The 18,793-nt window shown below is 32.2% G+C and overlaps 1 protein-coding gene across 6 annotated transcripts in view; it reads right to left on the reverse strand.

Annotated features, from left to right (window-relative positions):
* Positions 1–18,793, reverse strand: part of LOC120625817 (elongation of very long chain fatty acids protein AAEL008004-like) — a 46,485-nt gene that overhangs the window by 12,957 nt on the left and 14,735 nt on the right. For 2 of the 6 annotated variants that reach the window (XM_039893040.1, XM_039893045.1), the window contains exons 2-5: positions 3,321–3,382; positions 1,707–1,771; positions 1,238–1,320; positions 612–719 (exon numbers count right to left, since the gene is read on the reverse strand). In XM_039893040.1, the coding sequence (XP_039748974.1) occupies positions 612–719; positions 1,238–1,320; positions 1,707–1,764 (249 nt within the window). In that variant the 5' untranslated portion in view covers positions 1,765–1,771; positions 3,321–3,382. Of the gene's footprint in view, positions 1–611; positions 720–1,237; positions 1,321–1,706; positions 1,772–1,852; positions 2,068–3,320; positions 3,383–4,694; positions 4,755–7,273; positions 7,454–7,804; positions 7,992–18,793 lie in introns of those variants that run through there. The other 4 variants (XM_039893041.1, XM_039893042.1, XM_039893043.1 and 1 more) reach the window with 4 other exon arrangements.

Below are 18,793 nucleotides of genomic sequence, written 5' to 3' on the forward strand. Positions count from 1 at the left end.
ATAACAGTGAAGTTGAAATTTGGGACAGCTAAAGCAGATTAGCCATTAATCTGGAATAAATCAGATTACCTCTCTCCTGAGAATGAAAAGTCAGTCCTGAATTTTTTTTTAGCTCTACCTTTAAGTATTACTTCAATAGGTATTTAAAAAATGATGTAAATGTTTCAAAAAATAACGCAAAATAAAAAGGGCAAGTTGCCCATACTCTTAATTTTCTGTACTATACAGATGATTACAGATCTAAAAGATTGTTGCAATTAGTGATAACCAATCAGTGCAAGTGGCCTTTATGACTAAGAAAAGGAAACTGTCATTCCATTTCAGTAATAAGTAACGTATCACTCCAACAACCATTTCCTACAATTTACATTGATAGGTGATTAGAAGAAGTAAAGAAATATATTTTTTTAGTCTAAAACTACAATATTTTCATTGAATACAAACATTGTTTTACCAACACTATTTATACTGAACTGCACTAGAAGAAGGGCAATGTTTTTTGGGAATATCTGACCAAAATATTATTTTACACTTAGGTCAGTTTTATCTCCATTGGTCAGGCTTATCAATGAACCTAGCAAAGTATAACATAACTAAAATTAAGAACTTACCTCATAGAATAGCCATGCACTGAACACTACTTGCAAAAAGTTGTATATTACTAATAAATTCTTTAATTCATAAGGTTTTCTTGATTCCATAAAACGGGGCCCATAAAACTGAAAAAAATATAACTTAAAATACACTGAATTTAATCAGGGAATTGCTGAATTGATTAACTACAATCTAAGGTAATTTTCATATTTATTTATAAATATTATTATTATAATTTCATACTTTATTATTCAGGTAATTTTTTAACAATTATATCAATCTTTCATAAAAATCTGGTCCAATGCAACATGATACATTTTGTAATATGTTAAAACATTATGCTATATTACAAAATGCTTTTTAAATTTATCACACAAAAAGACACTTTTTCATCACTGGTATCACTCAGTTATAGAGGTAACGATTTTAGATTTATTTAAATGGGTGAAAACCCAAGTTAAAGGTAGTGACTCTGTAAATAATTATTTGATAGTATATTACTTAATAATTAGGTACTTAGTGTTTTTTTAGGTTTATTTACTAACATAGATATAAGCTTTGTATTACTAACAATATGAGTCTATGTTACTTGAAATAAATATTTATTTATTATTATTATTATTATTAAAATGTGCATAGTTACCTTGACTAGACATATATAACTTAGACATATTATTAATGTAGGAAATGGTGAACTCATCAGGAACCATGGATTCGTTCGAGGATCTGAAAATAAATATATTTTTAGTTCCTAACTACTTCATGAAATACCTACATAACAAAATTTTTATAAATGTTCAAATTTTATAAAGACTGGCTACGCTTCAAAACTATTATGGCTTACGGAGACACATTTGTATAATAAGTACTACTAAAATTTTGTTTAAATTATGGGAAACTAAATAGTTCTTACTGACTAATTTTCCTATAACAATAAATTACTGAAATAAGGTTTAAAAATGTTACTATTCAGAAATTCATATTCAGGTTTCAATATAAATATTGTGATAATTATTATGTTCCAAATACAAAATTACAAAAGAATAATGCAATTACATCTTCTTATTTCAAAACTAGTAAGTATAGATTTATTCAAATATATCGGAACTCACCTCCATATTTATCCATAAATATGTGTATATCATTTATGTATTGGAGAATTAGTGCCATTTTTTATCTGAAAAAAAAAGGAAAATAATGATTCAACGAAACAGAAATACATATTACTTCACGGCGGGATGAGATAACATCGAGTTACCTGTTTAGGGGACAGTGACAAGAGGTACATACGAAACACACCTAATATTAACAGTTCATATTTACACCACGTAAACCACGATAAATTCACTAATACTCTAGGACGTCTTAAGAAAAGTACGTGAGTTTATTTCATAAATACTCAAAATAGGTTACATTGACGAAGACTAGAATAAAATTTTATCAGCTACCTAGTACCTACTCTAGCAAAAATATCCCTCGCGATTAAACTGTCACCGACTATCAACTGTCAAGCAGACAGCAGTCGTTGACAACAGTGGTGACAACTGACTTGTTCACAGCGATACCTAGATGGCGCAATGAAGTCTGACATAATATTTTGGCATATTATGGAGTATCTAGTCTGTACAGATTATAAAACCTTGACCTTGTTAACTTTATTATAGTCGGAAAAATGTAATAGGCCCGTTTTGACATTTGTGCAAGACCATAGAATGTAACTTGGAACGAAACTGAAAGAAACAAAAAAATAAAAATCAATTACATACAGTGTTTTAAAAAATACGTAAATTTTTTTGGGACGTTAAATAATATGAAAGAATATATCGCGAGTATTCTTTTTGCGCTTACTTCATAGTAGCATGCAATTTATAATTGTTGCGAAACGTTCCGAAAACAGTTACGTTCTCAGTCTTTTTTTTTTTTTTATACTAGAGTTGTAACCATTTTTTTACTGAATATCGAAATTAAATATTGTGTAGTTATCTTTACTGCAAAGAATGAGCTTGGTTCTCAAAATGGGTTCCAAATAATGAGTCTGAGATGATGTATCTGACCAAGCGGCACATGACTGAAGCGTCCCCGCGCGCACTGAGCAGTTTTTCGTTCCTCATCTTGTAAAGTTGACTGTGCACTCGTTTAAGTTTGATATATATTGTTTACTATTACGTTAACTATGGCTCTTCTATTTTGGACATTAATTTAAACATAGTGATTTGACTCGATTTTTGTGTTTGTTGTTATATAGTACTAACTCTGTTTCAACATGTTGAAAAGTGGACGTATAATCAACAGCCAGTCACGCGTATTGGATGTGAAGTTAAAGGAATACTTTGAACGAACGAACACTTTACAATACATAATAATATCAATCAAGTACTGATACAAACTTGAATTGATTTATCGTGAGTATCGAGTACAGAGTCTTATGGTTCCATAACTAGTTAGGTCGCGAAGACAAATGTCAAAACGGGCCTATTACATTTTTACGACTATAAAAGCTTATTAGCCTATTAACAGTGTATACTACCGTTTTTACAATACAGATTAATAATGTCCCCTTAGGGGCAGTTAGTTAGTGTGCTACCATTTCAGAATATATCATCTCCATACAGTGCAAGCAGTCATGGACTAATTATAGGGGACTAAAAATACAAGGCTATCATCAACTACCTACTTTTAAGTTGATAGATATTATGTATTGTTGAGAAAATGTTTTAAGTACGAACCTTATAAATCCGTTTTGAAGCAGTTATTCACGCCACAGTTGATCGTAATAGTTGGTAGGTATCTGAAAAAATAAAAACATGTAACATTAAAAAGAGATTTTGAAATTAGAGGATCGGCGTTTCGGCTCGGAAGTGTAAGAACTCATCTACACATTTATTATTCATTGTTTAAGCCTACACAACTAGAGGGATGCAGAGTCGAGTGGCCATTGTGTCATTTATAAACGTTAAATTCATTTTTAAAACTATATAATATTGTGAAAAAATTATTTTAATTTGGAAGTTAAGTCGTTCAGAAGTAGACAATGAGTCATTTTAAGTATAAATAAATAGAGGTCAGTTACCGTCCTTTACTATTTTGCAGGGAAATGGATGAACGTTATGTATATCGTATTCGTAAGCAAAGGTCGTAACGTTGTACTTGACATATTTGACTAAAACAACAGATTTCTTATATACCTACCGACTGGCATATGAAGTAGGTAGGTACTTACCTAACAAAAAAACTACCTACATTTTTAATTAATGCTTAATATATAATGTGGGTAAATAGGTAGGTAACTAATTAACAAATCAATTTTATTAAACATGTAGGTACTTTGAATAAAAAAACAATCAAGACACAAAAGTTCTCTTTTTAATGAATTTGTGGATGTTTCACCTCTTTTTTTTGGTTTGTCTCTGTGCTGTGTTCGCATTTAAGTTTATCAAACCCTAATAGGCGCTCTACCTAGGTAGGTATATACCGATTTAACAATGGAGAAATTAAATTTCAATTTATAATGAGGTTGATATGTGTGAGTACAAAGCTGAAAAACAAATGTTATTTCTGCTTCACTATATCAAAAGCGGAATAAATAAATTATTTATAGAATGTATAATTTCTTATTTTTGTGTATTAAAGAAGCGATAGCAAGGATGAAAGTGGGCATCGACGAGACGTAAGCAACCTAGGTACTTAATATGATTTTACAAACAACTTAGGTAGATACCTACCTTTAAATCGTTTTCGGATCAACACAAAAAAGTTCCTATATTTTTATTCTAAGACTACATGAAAGACTTAAAAACACAAGTAGGTACTTTAGGTAACTATGTAAACTTATAAGCATAAACAGCTTAATAATATAACAAAGTCCGAATCGAAACTAACCCTTAGTAGATCGGAATACTGCTTAAGCATTTCTTCTTTACATTGTCTAAAGTAGAATTTAAATAGCCATAATCATAAAGGATTCCTTTAAAATTAAATTTAGCTAACTAATAATTAGGAGAGTTCTAAAATTGTTTATTGTTATTATGCTCTGAACACTGAAATATATCCAGCAGGCAATGTAGAATTTGTTAGTGGGATTATCAGCTCTATAATCTTACCTTGAAGGCGCATATGACGATTTATATACCGAACATATAATAATATTTAAGAGATAAGATTGAACACAGCACGTGCTTGTTGGCAGAACATGTTAAAACTGAGCAGACAACCAAATGGTTAAATAACCGGATGACAAATATAGAGATATTAAAACGAACGCATTGTAGATATCAAATCAGTGAATTGTGAATAATAAAATAATTATGAATATACGTATCTAGTAAGTAGTAGGTACATTTTGTCAAATCTACGTGTAACCTACACGTTCCCAGCGAAAATTTTAATAGACGTCATCCAAAAATTTATGTAATTTAGAAATGTAAAAATATTATTCCGTTATCTAAAGAAATACAAATTATTATTAAATTTTTAGTCATTCCACTTTGCAGGGACTTTTAAAATGTCAAATTTATTCTTTAGTGTGTCACGCCATTTCGGAAAGCTACCGAGAAAAAGCGAGAATGAAACGTAGCTGTTGCTTTTAAAAATTCACTTTTTAAAAGCAACAGCAACGGAAATTACCATATTAATTCATAATCATCATACACCACAAACCTAGTAAGACAATTGGAGCTTAAAAAAATACCTATATAGAGACCTTGGCAATTCAAAATTTGGCTGTTCGTCCATCTATGATGTAGTTTTTTTTAGTATTTTACGCATTATACATTATACGTTTAAATACCAAAGAATAGGTATTTCTTTGGTGTTTAAACGTAATTTATTTATTAGTAGTGAACAAGCTTGAACTATCTGTTTTAAGCAATGTTCTTTATTTCTTTAGGCAATGTCACCTGTAAAAAAAACAATGTCAAGGGTAATTTTTCTACCTCATTATCAGTGGCGTGCATAGAGGGTTTGTACAAAGCGGGCAGATTATATAAAATGGAAAAACTCTCCAGTATGAGTTATACAAAACTTTAGGATAGACATTGTATGAGTTATGAAAAGCCTACTCTTAAGTTTTTATCACTGGTACTGGAGATTTTCTTCATTTTATATCATCTGCACAACCCATGCACGCCACTGTTCATTATTATACCTATCATCATATCAACCCTTTACCGGCCTACTACAGGGCACGGGTTTCCTCCCACAATGAGAAGGGTTTAGGCCGTAGTCCACCACGCTGTATCATACCGATACCTAAGATAAAATAAATACGAAAATTAACCCTATCACTGAGTTAGTAATGCATTTGAATAAACTACCCTAACACTATCACCGAGTTAGAAAAGGCATTAGAATAAAGTGAAACTATACAATAACAGTAAGAGAGTGTTAAGTTTCACCGCAATCAAATGCTTTGAACGGGTCACAAAACACTATATATACCTACTACGACAATACACACATCGCTATCTAGCCCTAAAGTAAGCGTAGCTTGAGTTATGGGTACTAAGATTGCTGATGAATATTTTTATGAATATAATACACACAAATACTTATAATATACAGATAAACACCCAGACACTGAAAAACATTCATGTTCATCACACAAACATTTTTCCAGTTGTGGGAATCGAACCCACGGCCTTGGACGCGGAAAGCAGGGTCACTGCTCACTGCGCCACTCGGCTGTCAATCACACTTTAGCGTGGAAACATTATTGGTGTCAATAAATATGCATACCTATACAATAGTACCTATGTAAATACTACATGAACAGATTTATTGCTTATGATTTATAGCTCACCTACTACTACTACACTACATTATAACAGTAGCTATTGTGATTTTAAAAATACATTTTTATGAATTACCTATGTTTTAACCAGTAAATTAAATGTTTTGCATTTGAATTATTTTCATTGACCCATTAAACGCCACCTTACATTTCTTCATTTTCGTATGTCGCGTACGTAAAGATAAAGTAACTGATAAACCACCGCTTGCGATAAAAAATATCAAGTAGGTAACGATACTGACTGTATCACAAAATAGTCTAAAAGTGAATTTATGAGACTTCCCCGTAGAAATTCTTTCACTTCACTTCTAATAGACCGAATAAGTCTAAGAGTGTATTATAATATACAACGTGTAATGGAAAAACGAAATACTGTTGAGGGTGCATAACTATATTTCATAAGGAATCAACCTGTAAAAATATTAAATTAATAGAAGCATATTTTTTTTCCATACAAACTAATTCAAAACGTTTCAAGTGTATACTTATGAAACCCCTTTTGAAGATAAAAGACCGAGACGACAGGTACTACCTACGCAACGCGACGCGTAGCTTATAAATTGACAGGATGTATTTCTTTCAGTAAAAACTATGGCAATAGTTTACCCAAAAACCATTAGCGTTTCGGTTCCACAGATAAGTCTCAGAGACAGATAATGTACCTCTAAAGCCCCTGAAGTATTATTTTGGTTTTCATTTACACGTATAATAATATTAATACCTTTTTATCATCACTTTTTCCTTTTATTGATAATATTTTGTAATATGATCTAAACTAATCATGCCAGCGGATTTCGCCAAGGAGACTGACATTTCCGCACTGAAGTATAATTAAGATGGCAAGACTGATTTTTTATTATTTTAATTTTGAGTCCTTCTGTTACTACTTACCAGGTAGTAATATCTCGATTATATGTTGGTAAAAATATCCATGGCCTCTAGAATTCCCTGGGTTTCCAGTTTCCACGGCAAACGGGACAACTATCACCTTTGAGTTTATTTAAAAAATTAAACTTTTGAGACTTTAAGTGCCCTAGCATTGACACACAATACCTTAATTCATTATTTTGACTGCAAATAAAACAGAAATGCGTGTGATGAAATGAAAGTTTTAAATGGTGCTGTTAAATTCCATGAACTACAATAAATGAGATTTTTGTCAAACAACCTTGTCATAAATACATTTTGCAATTGTAAGTACTTATAGTAATCTCGAAGAACAGTCTTTACGTTGCTGCTATATGTAGTGAGGTAGGTTTCATTTTTTTTCTTAGCTGCTGTAATTATGACTTTATTAGTTTAACTTTGTGCATGACTGAATTTGGCAAATCTGCAGCGTTATTGCAGCTCTTTTGATATTTATTTCCATCTAGTCGTTGGGTGAACGACATTGAAGCTTTGAATTTAATTTTCCAATCTCACCTGTATCTCGGGAAAATCGATTTTTAAGCCGTCTTTGATGCCGGTGATAATCACTAATGACTTTTCTTTATTTAAGTGTCCGATTGCTTTATCTTGCCCCCAAACTCGCATTGGGGCAACGTCTATGGCTCTTAATTTCCAATCGCTCTCGTTGTTAAAAGGCACCCGTCATGTCTAGACATGAATCTAGATTTATGACCCACTGCTAGCAGTGGGTCATAAATCGGCTGAAGATGATGAGATTGGGTTATCTAGATCTCTTTAAAATAATCATTATCTATTAAATGATAATTAATTTGAACTACGTGCAGTATCATCTTTGTTTTTAGCGGTTGCTTTATTATCAAAGAAACAAAAAGCATTTCTTCACGTTTTACTTGTCAGCACAATATTATTCGTTCATTATCGATGTTCATCGGTTCGTACTAACATACATTAAGATAAGATAGTAGATAGGAATTGTATAAACAAGCTTACTATATAGATAATCGTAATACCTTGTTTAATTTTATAATAATTAAATTTTTGATAAATTGACATGAATCACGACTATATACCTAATATGGGATATTTCAATAACTATATGAAATAACTTGTGTTATATAGAGTATATACCTGACTTTTACGTTATAATTACAGTTTAAATTATGGCAAGGATGGGTTTAACACTACCAAAATTCTATACATTTTTTTATAAATGAAGTAAACTAAAAAAAATACAAATTAGCATATATTTTAAATGTATAAGTATTTAACACTTAATTATAAAAAATAAGGTTTTTTTTTATTAATTGTTATTTAATTACACCTATTTATATAGAGACAAAACAATGCTTGTCAATGCTTGACATATATAAATTAAAATCTCTTGATTTTATTTAATTTCAAGGTATTCTGACTTCATATAATATTGTAAATATTTTTATAACATGACTAAACCTTCATCTTAATGAATCGCAAAACGAATTTGCTAATATCTAAAATATAAATCGGATAATTTACAAAAGAGTACCTTGAAATCTGAAAAATAATACTCTGTTCAATAATGCATTATCTACATTAACAAAGATTGTTAAAACAAATATTCAAGAATAATAGATTTACAGGGGGTATAGTTGTACAGGGTCGGATAAGCTGTGGTTCACTGAAGTGAAGTGGCTGTGTCGGTAGGTATGTCACACCATTTCTGCCTAAAATTTTTCTTTTTCGGCTAGTGGGGTCGATACTCGATATGTTATCAGATGGCTCAGAGAAATCATTTGCCGCAAGAAGGTTGTGCTTGTGACATAACAATGCGTGCTCCTATTACAACACTAAACTAAGAATATTAAGTATGACTCTGTAGTGTTATTAATAAAGTAGACTTTTAAAAGGCATAAGTAAATAGGTCGATCCCGTGTTTATATTTGCATCATATTAATGTATTTTTATTATCGTTAGCTTAGTAATCTTCTAAGTGGGTCATTGGCTGCACGTCGTATTACGTAATATTGAATCGCGTTCTCAGTGCGACCCCACAGTACTTGCGCTTAGAACTCTTCGCGCTTGCAAGACATTTCCCAGGCTATGGAATTGTGCCTATAATAAACGTTATTTTTTATTCTGGACATTATATAGTTTGCGTAGCTTCAAACAAACATGCAGTCATTTTGTCAATGGCACCGTAGATTCATGTTCGCTCTCTTTCTAGGTTTTATCGACTTCACAAGTACCTACTACCACTGTTCTCCGGCTGTACCTGGAGGTACCTCACGCCGTAAAAACTTATTTTATCTTCATCATTTGGATACCTAGTATCATAAGACTGAATAAGTATGCATGTATTTAAACTTTAAAACTAATAGAATTAGGTAAATTTTACACTAATGATAGAGTCAAAAAGTGATCATAGTCGAGCTGCCTACCATCTATTATAACAGTTAATTGTTTCAGTTTGGTGGCAAATTATAGAATCATGCATAAGTTTAAAGAATGTGTTAAAACACATTTATTACAGCGAGGTTATTATACAATTGATGAATTTCTTAATGACAAGGTTGCTTGGAAGCTCCCGGCTCCGCTTTCATCTCTCACAAGATAGAAAAATGAATTTTGAAATGTAAAATGTAAATTGTTAATGTTGGAAAAGAGCAACTGCTGAGTTTCTTGCCGGCTTCTTCTCGGTAGAATCTGCCTTCCGAACCGGTGGTAGAGTCACTACACACAGACAGACTTGACGTTTCAAAAGTGCTTATATTAGGCCTACTTGAAATAAATGAATTTTGAAGTTTGAATTTTGAATCATCTGCCTTTATGTTGTGTGTATGTTTTTCAAAGGTGGGATATACAAATTCCTTAAATGCCGAAATCGCACCACTTAGTTACGTTTCTGATAATATCATCTTATACTCGCTCTCGCGGAACCTCAAGTGACCTGCTTGCTTGACAATCATTAGAGTAAAATGGAATTAATTTGATTCGTTCGTTAAGCTTAAATTTATAGCCAGGGTTCCTATTCAGTTTTTATAAAAAAAAGTCAGAAGTACAGATTTTATCATAAAATATCATCATGACACAATAATTATAAATGTTGGAAAACTTAACAATTATTTATTGTACAGCTAATATCTCCTAAGGATGCTCCGGTGCTGGAGCGAAACGTGCGTATAGTGTATATTACCGAAGATCTGTTTGGTGCTGTATGGTGTAATTTATACTATAATGTGTACATTCTCCTCCTTTTCGCGGAGTATAGCTAATTAAGCTAAATGTTCACAATAATAATAAATGCGAATGTAAGTTGTGGGTTAGCTACGCTTTTAATCCTTAAACTAACCGGTTGAAACTTTGCATTCAAGTTTATATCCAGGGAAATTCCCAGGGTAGAGAGAAAAACAATTTTAGAACAGGATCCCTTAATTTCAAAAGAGCGCAGTATTATTTCAAAAGAGTTTTTATAAGGTTATTTTTATTCGGTACTCGGTAGGTACTTGTATAAGTTTGTCCAAACTTATTTAGTCAAAATATATTTAATTAAATGGTATTAATAAGTAGATTTATGTAAACATAAACAAACATAGCAGTTACTTGCTGCAACTATAATATTAATGCAAAATACAAAAGGAAACTGTTATGGGTTTCAGTACCTACCTACTAATAATTGTTGGTATCTATATTTTTATATTATACAATGAACTTGACGTAGTTCTTCCTAGTGCTAATTAAGTTAGTAAGTTTATAGATACTAATACATAAAGTTCCTTACTAGAAATAGTTATTTTTTTAAATAACTTCGTTTTATTAATGAAGTGCCCGCATAATGTACCTACTTTGTTATTAAAGCGAAGGCCACACCGCCGCGCCGCGCCGTGCCTAAGCACGTGCCCATCCTTGGCGTCTTTCAAGTTTGCATCGTGCCTATCACAAGACTTGCTCTCATCAACCCATTACCAACGCACGGGTCTCCTACGTAATCTACCACGCTGGCCAAGTGCGGATTGGTAGACTTCTCACGCCTTTCAGAATATAATGGGGAACTCTCAGGCATGCAGGTTACCTCACGATTCACCGTTTAAACCTAGTGATATTTATATTCGCTAAATTAAAAACGCACATAACTCCGAAAGTCAGTGGTGCGTGCCGGGGCTCGAACATGGTCTCCGAGAAACGAAAACCGATACCTTACCCACAAGGCTATCACCGCTTCTACTTCTATCTAGACTTGCTTTAAACCCAACCGGTTTAGAGGATAGGCGCGATTCTCCATACAAACGTATTTCACTATTTCCTTTCAGGATAATGCCTCGAGAGCAATCATTTTTTTCGTAAAAATCAAAGTCTAGTGTAGACATGTCGCTATCATTACTTATTCTTGAAAAGAGAAAAACTGGCCCTCTCAAATAATCAATAATTTTTTTTTGTACTGAAATGTAAAAAAACCTTATTTTCGCCATATGCAGACGACTCAAAGACAAATATGACAAAAATAACATGACAAAAAGAAAGATAAATCAACATATAGTCTTTCTTAAAATTTTGATGAATGAGTCTGCTCATTTTTGAATGAGAACACAGGGAAATATACAGGCTCAGCGCGACGGCAAAAGGTTTTTAAATACCTATTTATCAAATTTGTCAAACCATCGTCTTAATGCGCACTTCTTGGGCACGAAACATTCAATGATCGGGCCCATGCTGGACGCAAACTCGAACGCCGCTATGGACGCCAGTGAGACGCGGCAGTTTTGCTTTGAATTTAAAAGACTTTGCTCAGGAAAAGTGAATTACATAGCATACCTACGTTATGAGGCAAGTGCGTAATGGTGTGACTTTTAACACTGCATTTTTTATGTCGAAACTGTTCAAATAAACATACAGTTCACTACTTATATGTAATATTTGATGTTTACTCTTAAACATAATATCATCATTCTTAGCCCACTGGTTGGCACTGGCGTCAAGGATTTTGACTCCACGCTGCTCCAATTATTAAGGCAGGTTTGCTGCTTTTCGTGCTTTTCCAGACCGGAGACAGAAACTGTTCTTAGTTTGAAATTAAAGGCAAAATATCGTTTGCGATCCCGAACTCTATGATTACAAAAGTTCTCTACAATTATTTGATACCTTCTTATGCTAGCCGAAACTGGCGGAGTTGCATATTTATAAGTGATATATGGCGTGAAATAGGGATTTCGGTTTTCGTTAATTAAAATTTGAATACGTTTTGTGTTATTTCATGCTGTTTTCTTACAAAATATTTTTAATGATTTATACCTGCCGGGGTAGGCTTCCCGCTGGTACAAAGTAAAACAAACGTTAAAAATATTTTTAAAAGCGTATTATTTTCTTTCTAAGGATGTTATACATTAACACATAATAAAAATGAATTACTCATTGTCTTTACTAAGTTTACCTTATAGCATAACAAGCTAAATAGTATTTGTCTTTGCTCAAACAGTTTTTTTTAATAAATAATCAAATTATGTAGACTCTATTATCGTTAAATAAATATTATACTTTTTTGAATAATGTGTATAAAAAGTTTCAGAGCGTGTTGTAAGTCATTGAATGTCTATTCACGGCGTTAAGAAATTAACCATTTTTTTATTCAGTGTTAAGTACTTTACTTCGCTTGACAATTAAAACTTTCCTTTGGGGCTATGTGTGGTGAAAAACACTTTCCGGCACTGCAAAATTTCAAAGTAATTACCTAATAAAATTAATTCGACGGTTTTCATGTTGCCCGATTTATATCAAGGTAGGTACTGTATCTACAGTCTTCTTTGTTTAATTGCCTGAAGTTGAACTTATTTACCCTACTACTACTTTTATTGAACCTAACAATATAAATATATTAGAATTGCAGGTGGTTTGTAGGTACTTTAAGGCCTGCTGACTTATAGTTTTAACATTCTTAATTGATTTTCATTAACAGAAACTAATTAAAAAGTACATCAAATCTTAAGTGTTAGATCAATTAAAAATCATAATATTGTTGTGTGTTGATGAATATTATATTTGGAATGTAATAAGGGTTACTTCTTAGTTATATTTTTTTAATTTAAAGTTGGTAGGTACCTTCTTTAATTATGTTTGTATATGTTATGCATTAAACTACCTCAAACACATTAATTAAATTATACAATTATACCTACCTAGATATAACTTACTGAATGTGTTTTAGAATTCGTTATAACCTATTTAGATTAGACGTAAAATTTTACATTAAAAAAAAAACCTTTAATTTTGAAAAAATGTCTGGCAGAACATAGTCTTGATAAAAGGTACCTACACTAACAAAAAGCAATGTAATTAATAGATATGTAACATATAAATAATAATTATTTTGCTTGTTGATAGAAAATGAATTTTCACAGTGCCTTGTTGTGGCCTATATCCGTGAAACATAAGTGTCTGAGATTCACGACCATCGTTAGCCGAGTGGAGTAGGAAATACGTATTATTTAAAACATGCCCAAAGCTTGCTTACGTACTGAACATTACATACAAATAGCACACAATTGCACATACACCATATACCCATACATGATACACACACGCACTCACACACACAGACAGACATACACGTTAAGTTCCGTCGTCTTTTTAATTAAGAATTAAATAAAGGAATCAAAACACATTAAGAATTCATAATATAACGTATTACTGAGACTATTATTGTGAATCAAAATTATACGTACGTATATATTTCAAAATGGTAATAATGACTCACAAGTCTTTTATTTCAAGGTGGTGTGGGGAAGCCCGTATAATATTTACATTCAACTGGTGTTCCGGGCATCACAGAGTATGGACCTGGTATGGAGCATACATAAAAGATACAGTTTTATGCTTACGTTTGCAGGATGTAGTCTTGATCCGCATAAATTACATATATTTTTGTATAACAATAGCTCACATAGAGCGCGCTAAACATGCTATAAAGTGATTCAGGCATAAAAAGTCGCGCAAAGCTGAATCGAACAGCAAATATGCAATGCAGATCAGGTGAATCTTTATCTACAATAGGCTGTACAGTACGAGCCAGTACGCGATGATTTAATTGAAAATGCAGTGACACTCGAGCGTTAAAATATACTTTTAAATGATTGAGAAAGCTTGTATAGAAAAACAAATAAAGTTGGAGACAACCAGGCGATACTGAATGCAGATCATGTGAGCGATGTCTGGAAACTGCTTTGGATTACTGATACAACTGATTTAATTGAAAGTTCAGTGACATGGGAGTGGCAGTAAAAAGTACCCACTCTGAAGTTATTGCAAAAACTTCATTAAGAAAACCTAAAGCTGGAATTTATTTTGGATGTAGAAATTTTTTTTTGCCTAAATTATATGTTACAGCCAGGATGAAACCCCAAAAGTAAACACCTTAACCACCCAATTAAGTTATAATTAGTAATTCGGTTAGGTTTGTTGGTAATAAAATTTGCTTGTAACTATAATAAAGGATAAACTAATTAATTACTATGTGATATAAAAAAAACACTATAGGTAGGTGATGTAATAAGCAAGCGCTTCACACATTAAGTTATTTTTTGGGGCGAAGCGTTCTACCGTGATAAACAAAAACGATACCCAAGTGGAAAGGAAAATAACTTGAAAGATAAAACAATAAGTTAAAATTATAATTTATTTATTTATGTGACGGTTACAATAGTGGACTTAAAAAGCATTCATAAAACTAAAATCCGGAGCTAATCAAAAATAATATCAAATTGGAAAAAGATTATGTATTAATATCAACTTCAACGTCCGAAATTAGTTTTATTGACTTCAGTTTAAAGGCGTAAGTATTTTCTTTTATTGCCCTAATTGTATTTTATATCTTATTATCTACCGTATACAAAAATGTAAATATGGTAGTTGAGTGAATCCGGATTATTTTCATAGGGAAACAGTTCAACAGTTATTTATTAAAAGTAGGCTTACTTTATAAGTACTTTTGGAACGAAAAGTCTGTCTGTTTGTAGTGACTGGACCATCGGTTGGGAAGGCAGACTATCGCGATAGTTGTTTGATTGTTTATACTTCTGGATTCGGTACTGGAGTCGGTGGATTCATAATAGTATGAATTACAGACCTAAACTTGCCTGCTTCCTATAATAGATAATATATATAAAAAGTTAATTATTATAACATAGGTTTAAGGTTAAACTAAGCAGCATTGTTACAGTTGTTGCGAAATTAAGACTATTTATACCTACCTACAATTATAACTGAAAATTATAACAGTACAAGGTTTCTTAGTATCTAATAATTGTAAAAGATTGCTTATCCAGTAATGTATGTAACTACTTAGTCGCTATAAATTTAATGTTTGCATATAGTTATTTTTTTTTTATATTTCTAAATTTTAATACGAAGTACAAGTTTTTTTGGCATATAGGATAGTTAAAGAGATTGTTTATCCAGTAAAATAGCTAGTTAGCTGAAAATTTAATGTTCGTATACAATGTTTTTTTTTATATTCCTACCGGCAGAATTAACGGTGCAGAATAATGAATGTAGGTATGCTTAGTAAATTTAGCTATAGTTACCTAGAAAAAGGCAAGATCGTCCAAAACGTAAATCGACACTGCTAATATATTAAGGTACCTTTATAATATGCGAGTAGCAAATCATTGATGAGAAATTTATTTAGAAAGTTAAAAAGCTGCACGGCTACTCGCATCGCTTTTCTATTAATAATATAAGTATATTATATGTAAGTATTTATGTATATTATTTTCATAAAAATATTCATCAGCTATCTTAGTACCCATAACACAAGCTACGCTTACTTTGGGGCTAGATGGCGATGTGTGTATTGTCGTAGTATATTTATTTATTATTATTTATTGAAAATACACACTTCTTCATCTACGCTAGAATAAATTAGTAGCAGTTCTGAAAGGCGTGTTAAGTCTATCAATCCGCATAAGGCCAGAGCGGTGACCTAGGCCTCAGCCATCTAGATTCCTGAGAGAAGAGACCCTTGCCCTTAGTAGGCCGGTATTGGATTGATAATGATAATGTACTTATAATACCTGATAAGTTGATAAAGACTTTTAGGTACCTATCTATCATACCAGCAAAACCGGCTTCAATCGCGTTTTATACGAGTTTCCGCATAAATATAGGTAGGCCCTTTTATATCGATCCTGACAATAATTAAAACAACATTTTAATTGTATATTTTCATACGCTTTATATGCGTTTCCGTATAATCTACCTTGTAACCTGTTTAGAACCAGATGTTAATAATAAAAGAATAATTATTGAACTTCCCCATCTATTAAAATGTTTTTATTAATTTATATTATTTGGGTGATTCAAGTTAAATATCAATGTACTTAATCTTTGTTAACAACATCCGTACAGCGAATATATTAAAACGGTACTTAGCACAGATTAAAATCTGATACAGGTAAATTAAGAATAAAACCGCTAAGTTCGATTTAGTACGCAAGTATACAAAGGGTTCCGTACCAAGGTTCGATATCAAACATTACGTAGTAAGAAAATAATTAGGATCAAACCATAACACTATAATAAACGTCTCTTGTTTGGGGGAATAAACGAGAATACTCTTTAATTTTCAACAGTTTTGCACGCCTCATAACTTCATAAGCGAAGCGTTGAGCCACCTCAACGCTTCGCTTATGAAGTTATGTATAACTTACAGTAATACCCACGTATTACTGTAAGTTTACGCACACCGAGTGATTCTCCAACTTAGAAAGTAACTTTTTTATTCTTTATTGATTTTATAAGTGAATATAAATAGACAAATGTTGAGAAAAAACACTATTTCTAACAGTCATGATAATTTTAAATCTCTTTTTATTATTTAAACTAATTAAAAAATTGTTTAAAAAATGTCTGTATTGGACGTCAGTGCGTCTGTATGTGCGGATCCCGTATCTTGTGGTCACGATAACGAGCGAAATACTTCACTTATCGAGTTGGTTTTTTTATAGGCTTCAGTATTTTGAGGAATAGAAGCCTATTACTATTCACGGTATAATTAGATTAGTTTAATTATTATTTATTATTATTTATCTAATGAGATTATGAGGCGTGCACTTTTGGATTATCCAACTATTTTTAATTATTAATATTTGTTGTTGCAGCCGGTTGAAAGACAGACAGACGGACGGACAGGCGGCCATCATAATTATCTTTTATCCTAATTAATACGTTGAAGTAATAGGGTCCTTAGGGTACGGAACCCTAAAAATGATCTTAATGGTAGAATAGTCTACTTTCTGTAGTTAAATATATCGAAATTATCTTATCATCGTCTTTAGCCATACCTCACTGATGTTACCACAAACATATAGTTTTTTCTGCATTGTGGGTAGGAACACTTACTTTGGTTTATAATTCATTTAAAGTAAAAAAAAAATGGATTTAATATCATATTAAATTACTTTGTGTTATATAACATAATATTATTAAAGTATAACGTTAAATTTTGTTACATCCGAATGCTATTTTTTTTAACTAACATGGTAGAGGTAGGTACCTTAGATTCAATAAAATTGCACTGCGATCGCTGCGTAAAGCGCGGTACACACATTCCATCATGCTGAACGTCCGCTAAGGTCATGCACGATGTACTTATACACCGACGACCGTGCCATACTATATCCTCAACGTGCGTTAGTGATTGAACTGCGTAAAGGAATTAATAAAGATGGTTTGAAAACTCTACAAACGTGCTTCTAGGTTAAGGGATATACATGATTTATTATAAATATTAAAGCCTCTTTAATTACTGCCTCATTCGCTTAGTCCAGGATTCTCGGGAGACTACAATTGTAAGTTATTAGAGTTTTGAAGTGAAAACTTCTTTAGACGCGATGGGCACTTTTCAGGTGACCAAAAATCATGGCACTCGCGTGCATCGCCAACATACGCTTTCCATGAGCAATATGTTTACTTAGTATATTATGTATTTGGACGTGTTCTTCGCTTCTGCAGGCAGTCCTTAAAGACTGCCCCGCATGTTTTTTTATGTGAAAATTTTTTTTAATACCAGCTCGATCAAATTAGTGAAGTTCACCCTCTTGCGTATCATAATAAGGTCAAAGCGTTCGCGCCATCGACATTGACAATGGAATCGTACATGCCTGCACGCTATCGACAACGAAATTGTAGTTTTGTAATTGTAAATAACTTTCAATGTAACAATGATCGCCAGACACACGAGCCGTACGTGTGCGTGACTTGATGCTTCTCTGTGAAAGTAAAGTCGAGCTAGACTAGTAGTTTTTGTAAAATATTCACATTTCTACAGACGGTCGAGTAGTCTACTACCTGGAAGTTTTTTTTTTATCGTATTAAATGAAGTATCGTTCTTAAACGTTCGGAACTAAAAACATTTTTCGTAAACTCTGATTTGCTTACGATTTCCAAAAGATAGAGTAATTTTTAGCCACCTTTTAATGTGTCCCGCTTTTAAATAAGTAAATCTTTATCTTAGCTAACCGAGCAGCGCGGTGAATT

The sequence above is a fragment of the Pararge aegeria genome, chromosome 8 (assembly GCF_905163445.1).
Source record: "Pararge aegeria chromosome 8, ilParAegt1.1, whole genome shotgun sequence".
Lineage (NCBI taxonomy): Eukaryota > Metazoa > Arthropoda > Insecta > Lepidoptera > Nymphalidae > Pararge > Pararge aegeria.